This window comes from Dryobates pubescens, chromosome 7 (genome assembly GCF_014839835.1).
Source record: "Dryobates pubescens isolate bDryPub1 chromosome 7, bDryPub1.pri, whole genome shotgun sequence".
Classification (NCBI taxonomy): Eukaryota; Metazoa; Chordata; class Aves; order Piciformes; family Picidae; genus Dryobates; species Dryobates pubescens.
Window position 1 is genome coordinate 42,459,146 of NC_071618.1, and position 17,120 is coordinate 42,476,265.

At 45.9% G+C, this 17,120-nt stretch overlaps 1 protein-coding gene across 1 annotated transcript in view; it reads left to right on the forward strand.

Moving 5' to 3' along the window:
• Window positions 1–13,146, forward strand: part of LRCH1 (leucine rich repeats and calponin homology domain containing 1) — a 126,512-nt gene extending 113,366 nt beyond the window's left edge. Inside the window, exon 20 of the mRNA XM_054163112.1 lies at window positions 12,942–13,146. Within this exon, the coding sequence (XP_054019087.1) occupies window positions 12,942–13,055 (114 nt within the window). The 3' untranslated portion in view covers window positions 13,056–13,146. The remainder of the gene's footprint in view (window positions 1–12,941) is intronic.
• The last annotated feature ends 3,974 nt before the right edge of the window (window positions 13,147–17,120 follow it).

Genomic DNA, 17,120 nt, shown 5'->3' on the forward strand with positions numbered 1-17,120 from the left:
GGTAGAGCAAAGTAAAAGAGGCAAACAAGCAGAGAGTGTCAAGTGAATAGAATAGAATAGAATAGACCAGGTTGGAAGGGACCTTCAAGATCATCGAGTCCAACCTATCATCCAACACCACCTAACCAACTAAACCATGCAACCAAGCACCCCATCAAGTCTCCTCCTGAACATCTCCAGTGATGGTGACTCCACCACCTCCTCAGGCAGCCCATTCCAATGGGCAATCTCTCTCTCTGTGTAAACTTCCTGCTAACCTCCAGCCTAAACCTCCCCTGGCACAGCCTGAGACTGTGTCCTCTTGTTCTGGTGCTGGTTGCCTGGGAGAAGAGACCAACCCCCACCTGGCTACAACCTCCCTTCAGGTAGTTGAAGAGAGCAAGAAGGTCTCCCCTGAGTCTCCTCTTCTGCAGGCTAAGCAACCCCAGCTCCCTCAGCCTCTCCTCACAGGGCTGTGTTCCAAGCCCCTCACCAACTTTGTTGCTCTTCTCTGGACTCGTTCCAGCAAGTCAACCTCCTTCCTAAACTGAGGGGCCCAGAACTGGACACAGTACTCGAGGTTTGGCCTAACCAGTGCAGTGTACAGGGGCAGAATGACCTCCCTGCTCCCGCTGGCCACACTGTTCTTGATGCAGACCAGGATGCCATTGGCCCTCCTGGCTGCCTGGGCACACTGCAGGCTCACGTTCAGCCTACCATCAGCCAGCACCCCCAGGTCCCCCTCTGCCTGGCTGCTCTCCAGCATTAGTTCTTCAAGTGGTGATTGTGTTTCTCAGTTCAATGCAAGGTGTATTTTCATTACCATTTTATGCTTGTCTGCTGAGCAATTCACACAATCAGTTACTTCTCCATAGTTTCATCATGAGCCATCCATGGAAGTTGCAGTAAGTTTTACCAGGTATGACTCCCTTCTCCACCCTTTTGTGCTGGCCTTGGAAGTGCACACTGTGTGGCTTACAGTGTGGAGTCTGGTGCTTCAGTATGCTGGCATCATTCTGAGGTTCCCTTCCTTTGTATTTTGAGTGTAGTGCATGTACACTGCAGACTTCTGGGTTGGGCTTTTTTAGGGCACTTCTGCAAACTGTTCACAGAATCAAAATGGGAGGAAGCTGGGTTTGAAATGCTGTTTCCACAGTCACTGCAGGAGCATGTAGGATGAGGGTGGGTTTTGCACACAAACAGCTGGTTGTGCTCTCATTGCTCCACTTCAGTCTTCCTGTGGTTATTCTGTGTGCATGGGTTTGGCAGCTGTCTGATTGAATCCTGGAGCTTCATAGGCATAGAAAGTCAGTCCATAAAGGTAATGATGAAATGTGTGAATGTTCTCTCAGTTCTTACTAGAGGTGATTGCAGTATCCAGAATGAGAAGGGCAGTGCTTGTGAGGGATGGGTGAGTGAGTGGGTGGTTATCTTTGAGGCTTGAGGTGGGGGCCATGTACTTGTTCACTGTTTCATGCTGTCACATTTCAGTTTGGTATTTCCATTCCACCACATCCATCAAATTCTGGTAACTGCAGTGGAAATACCTTCACCATTACTGAAAAGTGACATTTTCTGGGCTTTTTTTTTTAACCCAGACTTACATTGCAGACATTTGAAATACATCCAACATGAACATTTTCACCCAGTGAGTTGTGAATGTTCATCAGTTATCACAGAACACATGCAAGTAAGCAAAAAATGATCAGCCATTTCTCAGGCTTTCCCAAGTTTCACAGAATTTCACTCAAGCACAGCATGACTGTTCCCAAAGGTTACTTCTTGCATGTGTTGGCTGGGTTTGCATGCTTTGGCTTCTCCTGTATACTGCTTGGTATGTTAATCTCTCTGATTGGCAAGTTCTCTGGCCTGCAAAAATCCAGCCTATTGCCAGCTCCTTCTCAAACTGTGAAATTACTTCCTTCTCTATTTGATTGTACTAGGAATTATTTGGTGGGGGTAGGGTTTGGACAGACATGTGGAGAGAAATATCCTTGTTTTAAAGTTCTGGCATATACGTATACATATACATATATATATGTATATGTATGAATTTAACTTCAGTGTATCATTGCTGTTTATTTTGGGGATATATTTGCAACAAGTAGGAGATGAATCTTGTGCCTAGTTTAAAATTAATCCAGCATTTAGGATAGGATAGGGTAGGGTAGGATAGGATAGGATAGGGTAGGGTAGGGTAGGGTAGGATAGGATAGGGTAGGGTAGGGTAGGATTGAATTGAATTGAGTAGAATTGAGTAGAATTGAATTGAATTGAATTGAATTGAATTGAATTTAGTTGAATTGAATTGAATTTAGTTGAACTGAATTGAATTGGCTTGACTTGACTTGAGTTGACTTGACTTGGCTTGACTTGACTTGGCTTGACTTGACTTGACTTGACTTGGCTTGGCTTGACTTGACTTGACTTGACTTGGCTTGGCTTGACTTGACTTGGCTTGGCTTGACTTGACTTGACTTGACTTGACTTGACTTGACTTGACTTGATTTGACTTGACTTGGCTTGGTTTGGCTTGGCTTGACTTGGCTTGACCAGGTTGGAAAAGACCCTTGAGATCATCGAGTCCAACCTATCACCCAACACCATCTGATCAACTAAACCATTTGCTGAGTTTCTTGGTGTCTAATAAAAGTGAAACATATTGCACAGCTTGTAGCCATGGGTAGTTTGCTTACCCTAATCCTTCTTTCTCTGGTAAACATTTTGTGGGTGTAGATGGTCTCAAATACAGCACTAGTCCTACACCATTTTTAAACGAGATGTTTTGGTTTGTGGGTTTCCATCCTTTAGAAAAAGCCCAAACCAATGACATTGAAGTTTATTGTTTCAGTTGGAAAAAAAAGAATCTGAGAAAAGACTGTAAGAATAGCAGTGCTGTTGCTAGGCAGAGTGGTGTTCTCCTTCTGTGTGTCTGGTGGCCTAAGTAACAAAATGGAAATGTTGCTGCTTTTAACTCTTGTTTAAAGCTTGGAAGCAGTAATGGTATTTGAGGTCAGGCTCAGCAAGGCTCTGAGCAACCGAATCTGGAATGGAATGGAATGGAATGGAATGGAATGGAATGGAATGGAATGGAATAGAATAGAATAGAATAGACCAAGTTGGAACAGACCTTCAAGATAATCATGTCCAACCTATCATCCAACACCATCAAAACAACTAAACCATGCAACCAAGCACCCTATCAAGTCTCCTCCTGAACACCTCCAATGATGGCAACTAAGGATGGGATGGGATGGGATGGGATGGGATGGGATGGAATAGGATAGGATAGGATAGGATAGGATAGAATAGAATAGAATAGAATAGAATAGAATAGAATAGAATAGAATAGAATAGAATAGAATAGAATAGAATAGAATAGAATAGAATAGAATAATCTGGTGGAGGATGTCCCTGCTCACTGCAGGGCAGTTGGACTAGATGTCTTTTGGAGGTCCTTCCAACCCAACTCATTCTATTATTCATAAAATCATAGAATCAATAAGGGTGGAAAAGACCTCAGAGATCATCAAGTCCAACCTGTCACCCAACACCTCATGACTAACTAACCCATGGCTTCAAGTGCCACGTCCAATCCCTTTTTGATGGTAAACAAAACCAAGCAAAGTGTCTCTTTTTGATTTCTGTGTGGATGGCAGCTATGACTTCCACATTTGCTGGTCACTTTGTGGCATAGTGGGGCTTTTATAACATTTGAAAGTCTTAATTTATTGCCAGCTAGACCTTGAAACTTTGCATTGACAAAACCCAGGGATGGGATGGGATGGGATGGGATGGAATGGAATAGAATAGAATGGAATAGAATAGAATGGAATGGAATGGAATGGAATGGAATAAGCCAGATTGGAAGAGACCTTCAAGATCATCGCGTCCAACCCATCACCCAACACCACCTACTCAACTAACCCATGCAACCATCTGAACTTCCATGTCTTTGTTGATTGGAAGTGCTGTCAGTTCGTTAAGCAAGTGAGACTGAAAAGCTGCTAAAGCAATGCTTGTGTTCCTCTGAAGCAGGGGATCCCTTCCTTACTTCATATCATTTGATTCAGTAAGTATTCGCCGCCTTTGTTGACAGCAAGGCTTCCTCTGCAATGTGAAATGGTGTATCCTAGGCTGCATTTCCAAAGTACTGGTTGTTGCTGGTTTGATTTGAATGCCAAATATGTTGTACATGCATAGTGATGCTGCTTATTACACTTCATTATTTACATGGCTAGTCAGGAGTAAGCTGCTGCGTGAAGTCGTTGGTGTGTTCCACAAAAGCATGAGAGTCTCAACCTCCTAATAACTCATAATTCTACCCAAGGAATTTAGTGTCAAATTCTTCAGTTCAGGAGCTTTATTCAAAGCAGCTAGCTAGTGCTAGACTGACTTCTTCAGTTTCCATCCCAGGGTATCATTTAAGGTGGTATTTGAATATCAAGGCTTAGATGGTTATGTCGGAGATTTTTGCCTACTTCTAACCATTTCTTTGAGTGCTTTCTCTTGAGACTTCATGGTGCTGCTGCTGCTTGTGCCTCTAACAGCTTTCTAACCCACTGTTTGCTGTTACATAGGTTAGATTTTACAGCTGGTTCTGCTTCAGCATTTGAATGAGGCCCAGATGGACAAAGGTGTGCAGGTGTCATTGGAATAAGAGGATCACTTGCACGTCCTCACCTTTGTGAATCTGGGCATAATTTTGGAAGGATTTGAAGGCCTGAGCTCCTCTTGCTTAGCATTCTGATATTATATGATAGCTTCAGTACTGAATAGAATGGAATGGAGTAGAATGGAATAGAATGGTATGGAATGGAATGGAATGGAATGGAATGGAATGGAATGGTATAGAATAGAATGGATTAGAATGGAATGGAATAGAATGCAATGGAATGGATTAGAATGGAATGGAATGGAATGGAATGGATTGGATTGGAATAGAATGGATTAGAATGGAATGGAATAGAATGGAATGGATTGGAATAGAATGGATTAGAATGGAATGGAATGGAATGGAATGGAATAGAATGGAATGGATTGGATTGGAATAGAATGGATTAGAATGGAATGGAATAGAATGGAATGGATTGGAATAGAATGGAATAGAATGGAATGGAATGGAATGGAATGGAATGGAATGGAATGGAATAGAATGGATTAGAATGGAATAGATTGGAATGGAATAGAATGGAATAGAATGGATTAGAATGGAATGGATTAGAATGGAATGGATTGGAATAGAATAGAATAAGGATAAGAATAAGGATAAGGATAAGAATAAGAATAAGAATAAACATAAGAATAAACCAGGTTGGAAGAGACCTTCAAGGTCCTAAGGCTGGGATGTCTGTAGGCTAAGGCGCTACTAGGCAAAAAGCTGCTCCTACATGTTTGTGCTGGAATATTGTGCTAAGTTATTGATCTATATCTTTCTATTTTCTTTTTCCTATCTTTAATGTTGTGCACTTTTTCTCTGTTCTGATGGCTGCCCTTCGGGATAGGCTGACCTCTGCTCTCCGTATGACATCCTGCAGTCGGACATTCGTCACATTCGAAAGACTGTTGACACTCTGCTGGCCCTCGGGGAGAAACCCCCGCAGTCAACCTCTGCCTTTCGCTCCTGGGATCTAATAGGCTTTTGTCTTTTCCACATACTTTTTATAGTCTTGATGTACATAACTTATCACTGGAATGTGCTAACAGCATAACCTGTTCGCATGTGCACACAAACTTTCCGCTTTGTCTCTGACAAATTACAGGTACTTAATTTCCTTCCTTTCTCTTCCAAACTCCTCCCCGTCCCTTGCTTCCCTTCCGCGTAATAGCTCTATTAATCTCTTGAAATAGAGGAGAGAGGGAGTAGCATCTTGAAGGCAAGTCTCATCTCTTTTCCTCCCCTCCACCTCTAGTTTAAGAACTTCTTTGTTAATAGCTTGGGGTGGGGTTTTTTATGTTGCCTAGACCACACACTGCATGTGTTAAAGCAGTGAAGCCACCCTTGCCACACAAGCTAAACAGGGCCGAGTCTTACTTTCTGTGAGAATCCAAGAATGCAGCAGATGCTGAAGCAGCTGAGGTGGCACTTGAGCAGACCATAGTGCTTTCTGAGTTGGTGTCAATTATCTCACCATGCCCTGCATGAAGAGCACAAAGAGGTCTCTCTTTCAAATCACTGTTGGGTTTTTGTTAGTCTTGTAGATTAACAAGAGTATTGCAACTTTTAAAGACTGTTGGTCATCTCTACTGTTCTGGTTAAATTCCATGCTGGAGTAGCTGTGTTTTCCTGCTCACATTTTTGTTTCCCTCTTTTTCTTCTGTTGCACAAAGCAGCGCTGAACTGCTTCTGAACACTTGCTACGTTGCACTCCACAGATGACTGTAAATTAGGAGTGGGGATGAGAAACCCATAAGAGGACGTTTCAGGACGAAGATCATGGTCTAGAGTGTGATACAATAAGTTTGAGACTAAGCTGTCAGAGTCTTGTATCTACCATTCTTATGTTTGATGTCAAGCAGGTCACATCACTATCTTGTCTCTGTCTCATCACCTGTGAAGGAGCAGGAAACTGTTTGTCTGCTTGCTTGCTTGTTTGTGTAAGGAGTATGAAGAAGACAAAGTAGCTTGTAAAACAGATCACCTGGCAAGACCCTCTGGATTTTCCATCCTGGGAGGTTTTAAAGAGTGCATTAGACAAACATTAGCCAGGAGGATGGTTTTGGTACGTTTGAACTCTGCCTGTGCTTAGAGTGCTGGACTGGTGGCCTCCATTTTCCTTCTAGTTCTGTGTTCTGTTCGTCTGTTGTAAAACTTGAGTGAGACTTTTTGTTTGTCTGGTTTAGTCCTTAATGAATTCTGGAAATGACAATTGGTTGAAAAATACAAAGCCTTGAATGTAAACCTATGTTGGCATTGCAATATGGGCCCAGGTGCTGTTGACTAAACTCATAATTCAGTCTCAAGCTAGCTCACCAAAAGACCTCAATTTAGTGTCTGTGAAAGAAATCTTCATTGCTTCCTCCCCAGTATATCTGAAAAATAATTGCCTGTAGACTTTTGGAGGATAATTAACACAAGAACTGGATTCTTACTGATTATTCTAGCCACATGGTAATACTGTAGTACCAAACTGCAATTATCCCCATTCCATAGATGCAAAACCTTATTCAAAACCATCTAAATGCAGTTCCATGTCTGGGTAGAATAGGATAGGATAGGATAGGATAGGATAGAATAGAATAGAATAGAATAGAATAGAATAGAATAGAATAGAATAGAATAGAATAGAATAGAATAGAATAGAATAGAATAGAATAGAATAGAATAGAATAGAATAAACCAGGTTGGAAGAGACCTCAAAGATCATCAAGTCCAACCTCTCACCCAACACCATCTGATCAACTAAACCATGGCACCAAGTGCCTCAGCCAGTCTCTTCCTAAACACCTCCAGGGATGGTGATTCCACCACCCCCCTGGGAAGCACATTCCAATGGCCAATCTCTCTCTGTGAAGAACTTTCTCCTCACCTCCAGCCTAAATTTCCCTTGGTGCAGCTTGAGACTGTGTCCTTTTGTTCTGGTGCTGGTTGCCTGTGAGAAGAGACCAACCCCCACCTGGCTACAGCCTCCCTTCAGGCAGTTGTAGACAGCAAGAAGGTCTTCCCTGAGCCTCCTCTTCTCCAGGCTAAGCAACCCCAGCTCCCTCAGCCTCTCCTCACAGGGCTGTGCTCAAGACCTCGTTTCAGCCTTATTGCCCTTCTCTGGACACATTGAAGTGTCTCCATGTCCTTCTTAAACTGAGGGGCCCAGAACTGGACACAGGACTCAAGGTTTGGCCTAACCAGTGCTGAGTCCAGGGGCACAATGACTTCCCTGTTCCTGCTGGCCACACTGTTCCTGATGCAGGCCAGGATGCCATTGGCCTTCTTGGCCACCTGGGCACACTGCAGGCTCATGTTCAGCCTACCATCAACCAGCACCCCCTAGTCCCTCTCTGCCTGGCTACTCTCCAGCCACTCTGACCCCAGCCTGTAGCACTGCCTGGGGTTGCTGTGGCCAATGTTTGTACATCTCCAATATCTACATAGATATATATAAAGACATATAAAAGATCTATAAAAAAGGTAGAATATTTAATTAGATAAAATATGTCATTAGATGTGTATTTTAAGATGGAAAAAATACTTCCAGATGATACTTCTTTTTTCTCCAAAGGGCTTAATGTCTAGCAGCTTCCAGTGCAGACACAGAGCTCTTGTAACGAGTGTCTTCTGTGACCAGCTTCTTTATGCTGGAGGAAAGGTGCTGTCTGTTTGGGTGTGTAGCTGTAGACTTGTAACCTCATCCTGCCCAGGCCTGTCTTTCGACTGTGTGCCTTGCTTACTCAGAGCCAGAGCTTGACATTTAAGCTCCTGCTTTGATCAGGTCTTTGCCTTGATTTTTGGTTGTCTGGTTTTAACGGCGCTGCTTTGCTGGTGAGGCTGAGAAAGGGACACCAAGCTTCAATCAGTTCAGAATCTGTTAACTGAGTGAGTCTTTATAATCCAGTGTTGCTAACTGAGGCAGAAGAAGGGCTGGGATTTTATTCCTGCTCCCACAGTGGCAATGATGTCTCCAGTCAATGCCTTGTGTTAGGCACTCCTCATGTAGTAGAGATCTATGCATATGAGTGTGTTCTACCTTTTGGTTTGTCAATTAGGGTCTCACGTGGTGAAAACTGTGGCTGCCATCCCATAGCACACATCTGTCTTACTGTCCAGTATTATGTCTGATTACCCACTGTATCCAGTAGCTTTGGGAGGGACCTAAGAGATGTAGTAGAGTGGTGTGGTTTGCATTTGTGTTGTGCAGAAGTGGAAGTTTGTGTCTTCGGAGGGTTTGAGTGTGCTCTCAGACCAGGCACTGTGCCAGTGTGCAACAGCTGAACAGAGCCCACCCATAAAGACAGGTAGCCCTTAAAACTGGCCAAAGTTTGAACCTTACATATCCTTACCAAGCAGACAGAGTTGTCCCTTAGTATAGAATACATTTTCATACCATCATAGAATCAACAAGGTTGGAAAAGACCTCAGCAATCATCAAGTCCAACCTAGCACCCAACACCTCAGGACTAACTAAACCATGGCTGCAAGTGCCACGTCCAATCCCTTTTTGAGCACCTCCAGGGATGGTGACTCCACCACCTCCCTGGGCAGCACATTGCAATGGCCAATCACTTTCTGGGAAGAACTTTCTCCTCACCTCCAGCCTAAACCTCCCCTGGGTGCAGCTTGAGACTGTGTCTTCTTGTTCTGGTTGCTAGAGAGAAGAGAGCAACCCCCTCCTGGCTACAACCTCCCTTCAGGGAGTTGTAGAGAGCAAGAAGGTCTCCCCTGAGCCTCCTCTTCTGCAGGCTAAGCAACCCCAGCTCCCTCAACCTCTCCTCACAGGGCTGTGCTCCAAACCCCTCCCCAGCTTTGTTGCCCTTCTCTGGACACCTTCCAGCAACTCAACATCTTTCCTAAACTGAGGAGCCCAGAACTTGGAAGTCGTCTGGTGCCAAGGAAAACAGATGTGGGATATGTGTGTGTCCTGTGTCACGTATCCTTGTGGGATCAGTGTCCTTGTGTGCTCCATGATTCTCTTCTACACCTTCTGAGCGATTCTGTTCCAGGATTGGAAGCTTGTGCACGTGCACACACGTGTGTGTGTGGGGGCAGCTGTTCACTGTTTCCTTGTGCTGCTTTGTTGACTCAACCTCCTGGCTGCTGCCTCCTTTTTGTGCCTCTTCAGAAAAAAACACACGTTCTTTCTCCCCCTTCAAAGGGACCTTGTTGTTTTGTTTCATGGTGGAGTTCAAAACATCTCCATCCCCTCGAAAGAGCTGTGTGTCTGGGGAGAGGGAGTCGCTTCCAACACTTCCCCCAGGTGCTCTTGGGGAGGAAAAGAACATCAACAATGTAGATCTTCATTTCTGTAGCAGATAAAGAAGAGAAATATTTGTGCTGCTCTGAGGGAAGTGGCAGCCCTGCCCTATGCAAGAGCTTTAAGGATCTTTTAGGTGGATCTTGAGAATTAGTAGAGATTTCTTCTGTCCTTCTGGGGTTTGTTCAGTGGTGGTTGCAACAGAGATACTTTTAGAGGGACAATTCCTACTAGTGTACTGAAGTGTTATGGGTTTGATGCTAATGCAGAAGGGCCAAAAACCCTACACCAAAGGTGTGAGGAAGTGGGTGAGGTTGGTTCTCCCAAGAGTCCATGGGTGAGTTCTTCTGGTTGGGCAGGGCTGTTGTTTCAAAATGCCAGGATTTAAGAGAAGTGTTGAGATCTCCAGCTTGGGCAGTTCCTCAGCTGTCAGTGGTTCCCAGCAGGTATAGAATAGAATAGAATAGAATAGAATAGAATAGAATAGAATAGAATAGAATAGAATAGAATAGGAGTAGGATAGGATAGGATAGGGTAGGATAGGGTAGGATAGGATAGGATAGGATAGGATAGGATAGGATAGGATAGGATAGGATAGGATAGGATAGGATAGACCAGTCCAGGTTGGAAAAGACCTTTGAGATCGAGTCCAACCTATCACCCAACACCATCTAATCAACTAAACCATGGCACCAAGTGCCCCATCCAGTCTCTTCCTAAACACCTCCAGGGATGGTGACTCCACCACCTCCCAGGGCAGCCCATTCCAATGGCCAATCACTCTCCCTGCGAAGAATCTCTTCCTAACATCCAGCCTAAACCTCCCCTGGCACAGCTTGTAGCTTCAGGGACAGCAGCTGAACTTAAAGACTGGGACCTTGGGCCAAGGTTAACTGCTGTTATGCAGAAAAGCTGAGCTGTCAGTGTGCTCTGGCTTCAGTCCCTGGCAAGATGTGATTATTCCTTATTCTGAGAATGGCTAATTACCCCAAAGCTGTGATTTTCAGAAGCCTGTGAGGCAGAGCTGATTGAAAGCCATTTACAGAGTGTTGAAGAGAGTGATTAGGGCTTAGGTAAGAAATGGGTTTGTGACAAGATGAAATCTGTCATTTTTAGGAGATGGTGTAGGTCTCATTGTCAGCTTTGGAAGTCTACCACAGCCCCACAGTCAGACTTATGAAAGACTTATGAAATAATAACCAAGTTCCATCTTCTGCTTTAGAAGAGAAGGCTGTCAGTTGGGTAGCTCTCAAGCACTAAGCAAGAATGGTGCACAATGCAGAATACAGAATTAACCAGGTTGGAAAAGACCTTTGAGATCATCGAGTCCAACCTAGCACCCACCACCATCTAATCAACTCAACCATGGTACTGAGTGCCTCATCCAGGTTCTTCCTAAACACCTCCAGGGATAGTGACTCCACCACCTCCCTGGGCAGCACATTCTGGGAAGAATTTCTTCCTAACACCCAGCCTAAACCTCCCCTGGTGCAGCTTGAGACTGTGTCCTCTTGTTCTGGTGCTGCTTGCCTGGGAGAAGATACCAACCCCCACCTGGCTACAACCTCCCTTCAGGCAGTTGTAGTCAGCAAGAAGGTCTCCCCCAAGCCTCCAGGCTCCAGGTCTATGGCTAGAGACCCTTAGTTGAACTTAGAGAAACAAGATTATTCAGTAGAGGACAGGCAATCAATGGAAGCAGAATCTGGAATGCATCAGCAGGTTTAGAAGCTGAAAGTTTATTGCACAGCCAAGAGAGATTCAATCCTGAGAAGATCAAACCAACCCTCTTAAGGAACCCCAGTACCCCGTGCATGGATGCTTAGGGAAAGAACAGAAGGTTAGATCACACAGCTGCTGCCTTTTCAAACTTAAGTCTATCTGACCTGATAGGACCTTAAGGACTGCCACTGAAGGACTCCTTGGGGCAGGCACTGTCTGTGTGTGTTTGTCTTGCACAGCCTTGGTTGGGTTTTTCCCTCCCTGTACACTTTTTGTCATCCCACTTAACGCTTTTGACTTTCATCTTGTGGCAATGAAGTCTCACAGTTGCAGTGGTGGTTTATGTGGTGTAGTCCAGCTTTTCCATTGGGCTTTGCAGACCTGCTGCCTGGATTCACAGTGTCATGGGTTTCATTCATGGTACATTAGAGAACACTTCTGTTTGAAAGAGCCCATCCCATCGTGACACAGGAGTGCATCTCCCAGCAAGGCCTTCTGTCTTTATTCACTGTGGGGGAGGGGGGTCTTGTTCCCTGTAGGAGATACAGCATCTCCTGTTTGACAGCCTTCTGGTGCAGCAGCCTCTGTGGACAGCTAGTAGGTTTCCTCCCTGGCCATGACTGCTGTGACCAGAGTCGATTCCTGAGTATTTCCAAATCAGTTGCTCATCACTCAGAAGGAAATGCTTTGCCCATGGTGGATGGCTTTCAAAGGTGCATGTCCTGGGACCAAGAGCCTTGGTCCTTGGTCCTGGGACCAAGAGCCACCTGTCTAGAGCTCAGTGGCAGAACTGGTTGTGACTAATACAGCCAGCCTTTTGGCCCCAAGCCCAGCCATCTGTATCACAGTATCACCAAGGTTGGAAGAGACCTCAAAGATCATCAAGTCCAACCTAGCACCTCATGACTAGACCATGGCACTGAGTGCCACGACCAATCCCCTCTTGAACCCCTCCAGGGCTGGTGACTCCACCACCTCCCTGGGCAGCACATCCCAATGGCGACAGCAGGCAATGGCACATTACCTCACTGGGTAGGTGAAGGTCCGGTGTGTACCCTGCTGGCCTTCACTCTTTGTTAAGATGCTTACACACAGTACTGACCACAGAACAGGTTGGTTTCTGATGCTTAAAATATTAACAGATCTCTCACTAACTCATAGGTATAAAAAGAGCAAAAGCAGAGACTCTCTCTCAAAAGCCAACAGGAAGTTCTTTATAATTAAACATGGGAAACAGTTGCTGCTTGCTGGGCACTGTGTTCTGACCGTGATCATGTAGAGCAAGGCTGTGCAGTGCTGAATAGCCTAATCCTTATTCCTTTCTTTGTCCTCTTCTAGGAGAAGCTCTGCCTACCACATCACATCCTAGAAGAAAAGGGCTTGGTAAAAGTGAGCATAACAGTTCAAGCATTGCTAGATGTAACTACAGTGAAACAAGCTTTATTCACATGAAGCTGCTCTCTCTGCTGTGACCAGCTCCACTGTGCCACCAGAGAATCAGAACACTGCCCACCTTTCCCAGCTGCATTGAAAAACAGCCAACCACCCCACGCCCCCCCAGTGCTCCAAGAGTATTCTCACACTTCTGATGTTCAACTTGTCCTTCAGACTGCACCCGGGCGTCGAGCTGCCAGCCAGAAACGGAGCGGAAAACCTTTTCCAGGGCAAACTGAAGCTTCACTGCTTTTAGGGCTCACTTCGTGCTTACTAAAGCAGCCACCTCTCTGCCACTTCAGAACGTGTGCAGCACACAGCTGTCTTGCAGCAAGATGCCTTTGTATGATTCAGTTAAGAACCACTGTAATCATTTTGGGGGGTGAAAGGGTGGGGTGGAGCAGGGAGAGTAAATCAGACTTGTAGAGTAGAACAGAATAGAATCAACCAGGTTGGAAGAGACCTTGGAGATCATCGAGTCCAACCTAGCACCCAACACCATCTAATCAACTAAACCATGGCACCAAGCACCCCATCCAGTCTCTTCCTGAACACCTCCAGTGATGGTGACTCCACCACCTCCCTGGGCAGCACATTCCAATGGCCAATCTCTCTTGCTGGGAAGAACCTCTCCCTAACCTCCAGCCTAAAGCTCCCCCTGGCGCAGCTTGAGACTGCGCCCACCTTAGGTTTTCTTTCCCCCCTGCAGTCGCTTCGGCCTCGATTGCCTTTCTGAAGACACCCCCCAGACATCAAATATTTATATGACTATTATTTATTAGTGAGTTGTTATTCATCCTTTGGATGCAAACTGTAAATTAGGAGGACTGTATTTTATTACTGCTTTTTTTGTGGTTAAACACTTTATTTTACTATAAATATTGAGTTAGTTTTTTTATTCCGCTCGCTGCGCAGCGGCTCTGGGGCCTCCCGAGATTGCGTTTTCTAAGAGGGGAAGGTGAAAACAAAACAGACAAAAGGCAAACAAAATAGGTGCTTACATGGAAAGGGCAGCTAGCTGGGATGGCAAATTCTTGGCCTGTTGAGTTTGCAGAGCGTTTTGGGGGAAACAAAGAATCGGTCTGCATTCCCTTCAGCTTCCTACATTCCAGCAGCGCTCTTCTCCTCCCCGCTCACACCGCGTTGGCTGAAAGTGAGGGCGCACCCGTTGTGGTTGTCCAGAGATGGTGCAAAAGAGGAGGTGGGGGGAGGGGGAAGAAAGAAAGAACAGAAGGAAAACAAAGATGCACACTTGAAAAAGAAATGTGAACAGCTATTTTTGGATCGCTCCTTCGACTATGCACAAGACCTCTAACTTCTGCCACGGGCACGCGAGCGCCGTGCGTTGGGATCGCGTGTCCTGAAAGCCGATTTTGCACTGCAACTTGGGGTTCCTCCCTTGGAAGACTGCAGCACTACAGAACAAAACAGCACAAGAATCAACCAGCCAGGTTGGAAGAGACCTCAGAGGTCATCGAGTCCAACCTGTTACTTAATGCCTAACACCTCCTGACAACTAAACCGTGGCTCCGAGTGCCGCGTCCAAGCCTGTCTTGAACACCTCCAGGGATGAGGACTCCACCACCTCCCTGGGCAGCACTTTCCAACGGCCAATCATTCTTTCTGGGAAGAACTAAGAAGATTAACAAGAAGATTTCCCAGGTTTTTTTTTTCCCCAATGATTCTTTCAAGAAGAGATAAAAATCTTTCAATAGCCAAAAGCAGCCTCAAAGGCCTGACCTTCCAGACCCAGCCTGCTGGGTGCACTGCTTGTCCTTGTGGTCTCTCATTTCCCCCCACAGACTTAGTTACAGTCTTCTGTAGGGAATGTTTGTAGGATCAGGCCTCTAAGCCCACCTCAGCAGCAGAAGATAAGCTTCTTTGCTCTTATGTCTAACAATTTAAGGAGGCTTTTAGAAGCATAATTCTAAATGCTTCTGAATAGAATTAACCAGGTTGGGAAAGACCTTGGAGATCATGGAGTCCAACCTAGCACCCAACACCATCTGATCGACTAAACCGTGGCACCCAGCGCCCCATCCAGTCTCTTCTCAAACACCTCCAGTCATCACACACTGTAGGTCAAACAGTTCCAGCACGGTGTTTCTCACACTGGAACATGCATTTTTCTTTCTGGAGGAGAAGCTCAGTGATGTGACTTCAGCAAGCAGGACAGGAAAGGAGCATGTGTTGAAAAGGCTCTGGCGGGCAGGGGTCAGCGGCGCTCCCCCGCAGGCCGGATGGCATACCGGATGGCGATACAGAGGCAAGGCGGTGGGAGGACAAAACTTGCAAGCAAGAGAATGTGGAGAGAACAATTGCATAAGGACTTTTTGGAAGGATGATGCTTGACACTACTATGAGCATCTAAGCAAAGCTACACGCAGAATCATGGAACCATTTAGGTTGGAAAAGACCTTTAAGATCATTGACTCCAACCACATCTTCACCAGTATTCCACTAGGAGATTTTTGATGGTTAATAGAATACAGAACTAACCAGGTTGGAAAAGACCTCAGAGATCATCAAGTCCAACCTAGCACCCAACACCATCTAATCAACTCAACCATGGCACCAAGAGCCCCATCCAGTCTCTTCCTAAACACCTCCAGTGATGGTGACTCCACCACCTCCCTGGGCAGCACATTCCAAAGGCCAATCTCTCTTTCTGTGAAGAATTTCTTCCTAACATCCAGCCTAACTTCCTAACATCCAGCCTCCCCTGGCACAGCCTGAGGCTGTGTCCTCTTGTTCTGGTGCTGATTGCCTGGGAGAAAAGACCAACCCCCACCTGCCTACAACCTCCCTTCAGGGAGTTGTAGACAACAATGAAGTCTCCCCTGAGCCTCCTCTTCTGCAGGCTAAGCAACCCCAGCTCCCTCAGCCTCTCCTCACAGGGCTGTGCTCCAAACCCCTCCCCAGCTTTGCTGCCCTTCTCTGGACACCTTCCAGCAACTCAACATCTTTCCTAAACTCAGAGGCTCAGAACTGGACACAGGACTCCAGGTGTGGCCTAACCAGTGCTGAGTCCAGGGGCACAATGACCTCCCTGCTCCTGCTGGCCACACTGTTCCTGATGCAGACCAGGACGCCATCGGCCTTCTTGGCCACCTGGGCACACTGCTGGCTCATGTTCAGCCTCCTGTCAACCAGCCTCCCCCCCCCCCCCCCCCCCCAGGTCCCTTTCTGCCATATCTGAATGCAGACTATGCATTTTAACAGCAGGAATTGCCAACGTGCTGGTATGAACTGTCAGCAAGCTGTCTGGGGGAGGAAAGCCGGCTGACAGGCGGGGAGACCGCACCGTCCGAGTGGCGCATCCACTCCCTTCAACCAAAGCAGAAGCGTTTTATGTTGTAGAGGGAACGCTGGCTTCCAAGCTGTGGTCCTGCTTGGCAGCTGGCAGAGCTGTTTCCTGTAGAACATACTGTGCACTTTATCACTTAAATGCAAATGTATTTTGGTATTGTAGAGAGCTGCACCGAGAGCTGTTCTGTCCGAAAGCACGAGCAATGTAAAGAGAGTTAAAGAGTTTTCAAGCCAGAGTTTTATCAGAGCATCGATAGAGGATGGAGTATAAAAGACACAATAAATATATAGGAATATTGATTTCTGCACCTGGAGGGAGGAAAATGCAGGTTTCCTGAGTATTTTTTTATGATGTATATATATGGCAACACGAAGCTTTGTAAGTATTATTTTGACAGATCTTGGGGTTTCATAATTAAAACTTTGGGGCTGTTGTGGTTCCCCCCCCCCCACCCGCATAGTGTCTTTCAGGATCTGCTTGAACTTGGCTGTAAATAAATGAGCTCTTCAATATTTTGTAATACAGCTGTTCTTTGTTGCTTTTCTTTTTCCTCTCCTCTCCTCTCCTCTCCTCTCCTCTCCTCTCCTCTCCTCTCCTCTCCTCTCCTCTCCTCTCCTCTCCTCTCCTCTCCTCTCCGAACCTCTCCTCTCCTCTCCTCTCCGAACCTCTCCTCTCCTCTCCTCTCCTCTCCTCTCCTCTCCTCTCCTCTCCTCTCCTCTCCTCTCCTCTCCTCTCCTCTCCTCTCTCCTCTCCTCTCCTCTCCTCTCCTCTCC